Source organism: Haliotis rubra, unplaced genomic scaffold (assembly GCF_003918875.1).
Source record: "Haliotis rubra isolate DU_JTF1 unplaced genomic scaffold, ASM391887v1 Scf255, whole genome shotgun sequence".
NCBI classification, from domain to species: domain Eukaryota; kingdom Metazoa; phylum Mollusca; class Gastropoda; order Lepetellida; family Haliotidae; genus Haliotis; species Haliotis rubra.
The window spans coordinates 668,369-677,331 of NW_025766614.1; the positions used below are offsets into that span (position 1 = coordinate 668,369).

At 42.5% G+C, this 8,963-nt stretch overlaps 1 protein-coding gene across 10 annotated transcripts; it reads right to left on the reverse strand.

The window, feature by feature from the left end:
• Window positions 1-3,678: 3,678 nt before the first annotated feature.
• LOC124279709 (multiple epidermal growth factor-like domains protein 6) lies at window positions 3,679-6,398 on the reverse strand. 10 transcript variants are annotated; one of them, XM_046715564.1, is made up of 4 exons: window positions 4,528-4,690; window positions 4,112-4,471; window positions 3,952-4,029; window positions 3,679-3,895 (listed from the first exon to the last, which is right to left on the reverse strand). In XM_046715564.1, the coding sequence occupies exons 1-4, from the start codon at window positions 4,544-4,546 to the stop codon at window positions 3,735-3,737; spliced, it is 618 nt and encodes a 205-aa protein (XP_046571520.1). In that variant the 5' UTR covers window positions 4,547-4,690; the 3' UTR covers window positions 3,679-3,734. The 10 variants fall into 10 exon arrangements, 9 of the variants coding, with proteins under 9 accessions (XP_046571520.1, XP_046571518.1, XP_046571517.1 ...); XM_046715562.1 differs by lacking the exon at window positions 4,528-4,690 and having other exon boundaries at window positions 3,952-4,035; window positions 4,144-4,166; window positions 4,223-4,519; XM_046715561.1 differs by lacking the exon at window positions 4,528-4,690 and having other exon boundaries at window positions 3,952-4,035; window positions 4,139-4,166; window positions 4,223-4,519.
• Between the last annotated feature and the right edge of the window lie 2,565 nt (window positions 6,399-8,963).

Here is an 8,963-nt window from a genome sequence, read left to right on the forward strand (position 1 = left end):
CGGATTGGAGGAAGCGAGATTACGAGAACAAATAAAGAAACGAAGCTTACAATTTGGGCGAGAGTAGGAACCAGGTTCATCAGAGAAATGGAAAAACCTCAGCGCCCGAGCTTGTCTTGGTTGCTGTATGAAGTCATTGTGGCTTTTTGTGGTTGCTATAGAAACTCTGACGTCATCAAATCCTTAACCGCCCTAATCTAATAAATCCATAAGATTGCCTGGCGGAAGGTATTCCATACCGGTAGAACACACCCTTTTGTAGATTGTATATTACGGATAAATACGTCCATATGAACATGTGTTATTATTATAATAAACAGATTGTAAAAGGAATTATTCAGCATTAGGAACAGGCGCGCAGACATCATAATTGCACGTGGTTTTTAAAACACCATGGATACGCATGTCCGGGTGGGATAAACAGCAGTGATTCAAGGAACTTGGTAATTGCTTGTAAACTTTAGTTTTGATTGTTGTTTGCCGTGACATTGAAGTATTACGCCACGTTTCCCTATTCCTGCAAGGTACTATCTCTTTGAACATGGTCGTAATCAATATTGGTAGAGCCAGAAGAATTGAGGGGGGGATTACAGGGCAAGTCATTAACAGACGCGGGGTATTACTAGCATGACAGCTTCATAAAGAGCCTTGTAGCGAAGTCGCCAGCAGCCCCGGGAGGGGATGATAGCAACATTAACAGACGGACATACTTGTATTAAAGGACGTCAACAGAAGTTTCATATAGGTTATATGATTTGAATACTGTTATATGGTTTCAGCGACCGGTGTCTGTATCAGGCTTTCATCTATGTTCTTCACGTGGGATGCGGGGTCGAGATGAAGTACATGTGATGCGGGCTTGAGAGGCGAGTTGACGGGGAACATGATGTTGCGAATAACGAAGACATGGGCGAGGACTGGGAAGCGTTAGAATAAATATCGGTGTGGCTGTTAGTTTCTTTGTTGTCTAACATCACCCTTGTCAATATTCAAGGTATAAGAAATCTGTAAATAATCGAGTCTGGAGCAGACAATCCAGTGATCGACATTATGAGCACCGATCCACGCTATCAGGTCACCGAGCCTGGTCACATGGATCCATCACAGCGCCTCTTACGTTCATTGATTGATTGTCGTTTAACGCCGCACTCAACAATATTCCAGCTATAAGGCGGCGGTATGTAAATAATCGAGTCTGGACCAAACAATCCAGTGATCAACAGCATGAACATCGATCTACGCAATTATGATACGATGACATGCGCCTCTTACGAACATTCTGGTTGATGGGACCAGCAGCAGTGGAGCAGAGTCGAAAGATATTGTGTTGTGATTTACAGGTGACATGCATTAATTCTTTAGATTGAAGGATCATTCCCAAAATGTGGACTGTCGGTTGATGCTTTCTCTCCTGTGGCATGGGTTTCATTTCTCTAACATAAAATATCACATACATTATCTGCAGCCGCATGCTTCTAGTTACCAGACAAACTCTCACTGCACCGGTGGCGTTCATGATCAGGGTTCTGTTCCACAAAGGTATCGCAGAGCTATGGTGATCGTAACTCACATACTTTGACATAGAGTGAGTGAGTTTAGTTTTACGCCGCACTCAGCAATATTCCAGCTCTATGGCGGCGGTCTGTAAATAATCGTGTCTGGACCAGACAATCCAGTGATCAACAGCACGAGCATCGATCAGCGCAATTGGGAACCGATGACATGTGTCAACGAAGTCAGCGAGCCTGACCACCCGATCCCGTAAGTCGCCTCTTACGACAAGCATGGATTACTGAAGATCAATATTCTAACCCGGGCCTTCACGAGCCACTTTGACATAGACTAACGATAGTCTCAGGGCTAACGTGATCGTAACTCCCATACTTTGACATAGACTTACGATAGTCTCAGCGCTAAGGTGATCGTAACTCCCATACTTCGACATAGATTTACTATAGTCGCAGCGCTATGGTGATTGTAACTCCCATACTTTGGCATATACTTACGATAGTCTCAGGGCTAATGTGATCGTAACTCCCATACTTTGACAGACTTACGATAGTCTCAACGCTAAGGTGATCGTAACTCCCATACTTTGACATAGACTTGCGATAGTCTCAGCGCTAAGGTGATCGTAACTCCCATACTTCGACATAGAATTACGATAGTCTCAGGTGATCGTTACTCCCATACGTTGTTATAGAATTACAATAGTCTCAGGGCTAATGTGATCGTAACTCCCATACTTTAACATAGACTTACGATAGTCTCAGCGCTATGGTGATCGTAACTCCCATACTTCGACATAGACTTACGCCTGTCGAATCGCTACGAACGGTTTGTTGAACGGGGCCACCACCGATACAGCTGTACCACATTCAAAACACTGAAAGACACACGTTTGTTCGTCAAGGTTTAGCGTGGTTCTGGTATACATTCTGTCAAAGTATACCTTTCCTCCAGAAACCAATACTCTCCAGTCCATACTGCTCTGGAGCTGTTTCGCTCGTGACGTGTGAAACCTCGTTAACGAACACTTTGATCGCTGACGATGTAACTATGCCCCGACACAATCATTATTGACAACAGTCGAGTTTGCCATCAACACGCAGGACGTCTCGACAACATCCCGGTGCACTCGTTCACACCAGCTATTGAGAAGCGAGAACCTTCATTATTGCGTATGAGGGTGCTATGAACAATGTCAGTAAGGTTTCATATAATATTCGTAAGCTGCTTGGAAAGAGAATAATCGAGTCCCAGTTCGAAGTACCAGGATACTTTTATATTAACCGCGAAGATTGCATACAGTAAAATCTTCAGCAACCCATGGTTTTCGTACGAGTCGACAAACAGGACCGGGTCGACAGCATGGTTAAAAACACATCGAACATGCATATCCACAATCAACGATGGTGCCTTCTGCCACAGAGCCCTATCACACGCTTCTCTGTGGAGTCATATCTTCCATGCACCAGGTGCTGGACCTCCACTCACCGGGAGTCCCAACAGGACATAAATAATAGGGTCACAATTCCCTGTGTACTCAACTCAACTTTTTATCGGCGTTATGGAAGCAGCTTTTCAAGAGATGAATTGCCAAAGAGAAGCAGGTGATAAATGATCTCACCCTGAAAACGAATATAATGGTGGACCAGTCATCAAAATAGAATTGAATTGGGATTTGGAACAATAACCAGCGGCAATTGGAAAAGGTGTAAAGATGTTAGGGAAGACTGAAGAAGCCATCTCTCTCTCCGAACATCGCATTGCCATCTCTTATCTCCAAACCGAGGGGTTGCCGTGCTGTAAATGTCCCCCTTGTAACCTATACTTGCAGTCAGAAATGAATGGGTCGTTACTCTTAAATCACTGGATCGTCTGACCTGGACTCGATTATTTACAGGCCGCGGTGATACAGCTGGGGATACAGCTGGAATATTGCAGATTGTAACGTACACCGACAAAAACCAACACGGACATCGGCTAAACCTCGCCATGACAAATAGTCTCACCTCTGTGACAGCATGGATCAAACATGGATGACGCAAAGCTATTTCCATGTGTAACTGTCGAGTCTGTGTCACACATCTGTCTCCATCTGTGACCACAGAGTCCATGTGACACATCTATCAGGACACACTTACGTTCCCACAGAGTTACACAAAGACAATTGGAATGTTATAGAATTGTAACTTTATTGATATATTCATGTAAAACAATACGAGACATAATCACCTCTGGCAGTGAATATGGAATGTTAAAAAAAGAGCAAACATCTGCCAACATCCAACAGCAGATAGGTGGTCAACACACGCACCTGTCAGCCAAGACACACACACACACACAGTCTGTGAACATCCACACCTGGCAGACAGCCTGTGAACACCCGCACCTGGCAGACAGCCCGTGAACACCCGCACCTGGCAGACAGCCCGTAAAAACCCGCACCTGGCAGACAGCCTGTGAACACATGCACCTGGCAGACAGCCTGTGAACATCGGCACCTGGCAGACAGCCTGTGAACACCCGCACCTGGCAGACAGTCGGGAAACACAAGCATCTGGTTGACAGCTAGTCAACACACGCACCTGTCAGCCAAGACACACACACACACACAGTCTGTGAACATCCACACCTGGCAGACAGCCTGTGAACACCCGCACCTGGCAGACAGCCCGTGAACACCCGCACCTGGCAGACAGCCCGTAAAAACACGCACCTGGCAGACAGCCTGTGAACACATGCACCTGGCAGACAGCCTGTGAACATCGGCACCTGGCAGACAGCCTGTGAACACCCGCACCTGGCATACAGCCTATGAACACACACACCTGGCAGACGTGTGAACACACACACCTGGCATACAGCCTGTGAACACACGCACCTGGCAGACAGCCTGTGAACACCTGCACCTGGCAGACAGCCTGTGAACATACGCACCTGGCAGACAGCCTGTGAACACCCGCACCTGGCAGACAGTCGGGAAACACAAGCATCTGGTTGACAGCTAGTCAACACACACACCTGGCAGACAGCTGTTCATCTGGCCGAGACCCAGTGAAGTTACACACTTGGCAGAAAGACAGTGAACACACACATATCCTTGTAGACAGTCTGTCAATATGCACACCTTGCAGAGAGCCAGTGAACACACGCAGAGAGCTGAACTATTCACACCTACAGCTGGTCAACAGTCAAAACAAACCCAGAAATCTTAAACATGTACTCAACACACACCCATGACATAAATCTCGCCTCCACCCAGCCACAGCAGGTAGCTGCAGTACCCTGTGCTGCTCCCTGACTCGGATCTGTCACTACTTACAGCCTTTTGGCTGTTCCTCAATACACCTTAAAGAGATTCCAAATTCTTATCATTCTGCACTAACAACCCCACATGAAGTACATCAATTGTGAGCCACGAATACTGCAACACAACTTGCACCATGAAAATTGCCCCAGAGATGTCTCCATCAAAATGGAATCATCAAATAGACACCAATTTTTGGGCCCAATGACCCTTGCTGGTCTGAATTCTAACTTGATTAGTAAATATACTGGTGATCAATTCATAATATGCACATTTATATTTTAAGGCAAATGTTTTACAAAATGAAGTATGTTCAATTTGCCATAAGGTCATGATGCATGCATATGAAGTACAATACAAATTTCGAGCGATCTTAGGAAACATCCATGGTACTTAGCTCTGTGCAGCAAGCCAAGATCCCTCCGTGTGTAGGGAGCAGCACAGAGTTACACAGTTACCCCTGCAGCAGCAGCAGCATCTCAACTCATGGCACAAGTGCCAGCTCTCACACCTCACCCCGCCTACTAAAGTCAACGTTCTTGAACACAACAATATTCACCTGGTGAAAACAATGAGTAGCAAGTGTCTTCAGACTCAAAAGAATAACCTCAAAACTTCAGCAATATCTTCAAAGTTCATGTGAACCTTTTTTTAAAAGAAACTATTTCTCGTAAGGGCAACTCTGGTGACACTGGCCAGGGCCTCACTGAACACCATCCCTCTACAACGTCTGTACAACTGTCAGGATGAACTATACCTTGCTTGACTTATAATGTAAGACATGTCAACTGAACACAGTCATAACAGTCTTGATGTTAATATACTATGTACAAATCTGATAATACTATTATTACAAGGGGCAATAACTTGTAACATTGACAAAACATTACAAAACTTGCATCATCACAATTCTTCTCACTATTCAGTTCACACATACTTTGAGAAACCCACTATTGATTAGGTTCTCTTCAAGGAAGGTGTTTATATCATTATTTCTTTTCACAGTCTGTACGTAGCATAGCAACTGAGTCAGCCTGTAACAGTCAGTAACATAGCCTGATGCTACTGGGGCCAAAATCTAAATATATTAAACATTTCATGGCAGTGACTATTTACTGAAGTATTGACATTCATACATTGGTATTGACAAATCATCCACATTAACAATTTACCAATACATTGATATTGTGACATGGCTTCCCTAACAAAACGATGCTTGTAGTCATGTCGTCTGGTGAACGACTGCTCTGAACTGTGAACTGTGAACTGTGAAAGGAAACCAAAATGTACTGCACATTACATTACAACTGAGCCATGATCATCATTCCCCTGAATTTCACTATTGATCTTTACTGGCAATATTTAATGCTCTGAGTGTTGAGTATTGTCAGATTCGTTGTCTATTAAACAGAACATATCCAGGGCTTGATGTAAGAAAACAGAGCCTTGTTGCACCCTGTGTAAACTTAGGTATTAACCTTGTTGCACCCTGTGTAAACTTAGGTATTAACCTTGTTGCACCCTGTGTAAACTTAGGTATTAACCTTGTTGCACCCTGTGTAAACTTAGGTATTAACCTTGTTGCACCCTGTGTAAACTTAGGTATTAACCTTGTTGCACCCTGTGTAAACTTAGGTATTGACCTTGTTGCACCCTGTGTAAACTTAGGTATTGACCTTGTTGCACCCTGTGTAAACTTAGGTATTGACCTTGTTGCACCCTGTGTAAACTGACCTTGTTGCACCCTGTGTAAACTAATGACCTTGTTGCACCCTGTGTAAACTTAGGTAATGACCTTGTTGCACCCTGTGTAAACTTAGGTAATGACCTTGTTGCACCCTGTGTAAACTTAGGTAATGACCTTGTTGCACCCTGTGTAAACTTAGGTAATGACCTTGTTGCACCCTGTGTAAACTTAGGTAATGACCTTGTTGCACCCTGTGTAAACTTAGGTAATGACCTTGTTGCACCCTGTGTAAACTTAGGTAATGACCTTGTTGCACCCTGTGTAAACTTAGGTAATGACCTTGTTGCACCCTGTGTCAACTTACGTAATGACCTTGTTGCACCGTGTAAACTTAGGTAATGACCTTGTTGCACCCTGTGTAAACTTAGGTATTAACCTTGTTGCACCCTGTGTAAACTTAGGTAATGACCTTGTTGCACCCTGTGTAAACTTAGGTAATGACCTTGTTGCACCCAGTGTAAACTTAGGTAATGACCTTGTTGCACCCTGTGTAAACTTAGGTAATAACCTTGTTGCACCAAACAAAAATCGGTGGTACCTGCTGCTCAGAATAAAATTATGTATAATGCTTGAGGTTTGATATTTATCACTAGGAACATGACTATAACAAAATAATTATCAAAGATCAAAGATCATTATTTGGTCAAAGATCATTTTATCGTACTTCATAAACTTTCATGACCTGAACAGAAAGTTATTCAATCACTGCCCCTTTAGTCATCAGAGTCACTGTTCCAAGCCAATTCCCCATTATTCAGTTTTCCAGCTGAAGTCTGTTTTATTTGAAAAACAAAATATTAACATGGTATAAGTTGGTATAAAAAGGGAGGTTGCATTCTGAGTTTCATGTTGCACCAGTGCAGGTTCTAAATGCTTAAATCAGGCCATGGTACCTATTCAATACTCACAACTGTCACTCTCAGTTCAGTCTCACTGAAAATAGGAATAAATTACTGAAAGTCAGTCTATATCCTTGCAGCTCCAAGCTGCACCAAATCACTTCTTGCTTCTGAAATAACGCAGTTACTTTACACTTCGGTCTCCTGTCCTCAACATTAATACCGGTAATTTTAATGTGCATGAAAACATCCAAATACCTCCATTATTAATAGGTCAGTATTCAATGGATGCAAAACAAATATATAACATTGAGCAGTCAGGAATGTGACAGAATCAAGAATTGAAATGAACGTCTCATCATCAAGAACATATGGAGACAGACAAAGAGGGGACCTTCAATCTGTACTCCTCCATTACACCCTGACATGCCTGCTTCCTTTCATGTACACACACACAAGTCAATTCTCAAACACATACACAAATAATACACTAAAACTACAGATAAAACTAACAGTAGAATACAGCAATGAATAAAACAAACAAATGCCAGTAAATCATGATAAATGGGCAAAAAAAGACATCATCCAATAAAACATGTTCTTAAAATAGATGCCAGCCATTGATCTCTGTAAGGGAGGTAACTGTGATGCCTGTGATCAATCTGGATATTCTGTGAACTTTGTCAAGTAAAAATTTCATCAATATCTCATTCATTATTCATGAGAGTGCAAACAGTGCCAAGTCATCCCAACCAGCTAATGGTTACAATAGCAACCACAAATGTTTAGCTTAATATCTGAACTTGACTTACTTCAAGAAAGCAAGGACTTTGTTTATCAGGACACACACTGAGGAAGAAGATGCTAATGCCACAATTACTGAATCTTAATTGACCAGCTATGCATGACATTACTGCATATGCTACAATTTGGTTGCATTAGTTGGACCTGCAGTTGACCTCCTCCATTCCAAAAGAATGCCATCTACATGCAGATCACTCCTCCATTCCAAAAGAGCCATCTACATGCAGATCACTCATACATTCCAAAAGTAAGACATCTACATGCAGATCACTCCTCCATTCCAAAAGAGCCATCTACATGCAGATCACTCATACATCCAAAAGTAAGACATCTACACGTTTCTATGGCCAAACTCTCTATACTGAACAAAAATGTTAGTTATTATGAAAACTTTGTATACACCATACACCACGATAAAATCAGTCTTCACACCATAAAATACTCTTAAAAACTTTCTTTGTTTAGTGTAGAAAACCATTGTGAAAGCACACCATGAAATCTAAAACATTGTTTGATTTCTCCACCAAAACAAAACACAGTAAACCTTCAAGCAGACACAAAACACAAGCAACCTTGTCAGCTGAAATGGAGACCGATGGAGACAATATGTAATCAATGAAGGATGATTTAGTTTGACTTATTAGCACCAAATAACATTTTGATATGACTTAAATGAAGCATGTAAAACAGAGTCGAAATGATTTCCTACCCTAAAATTCAGATCCAACATAAAACAGCATCAAAGGTACACACAGCACTT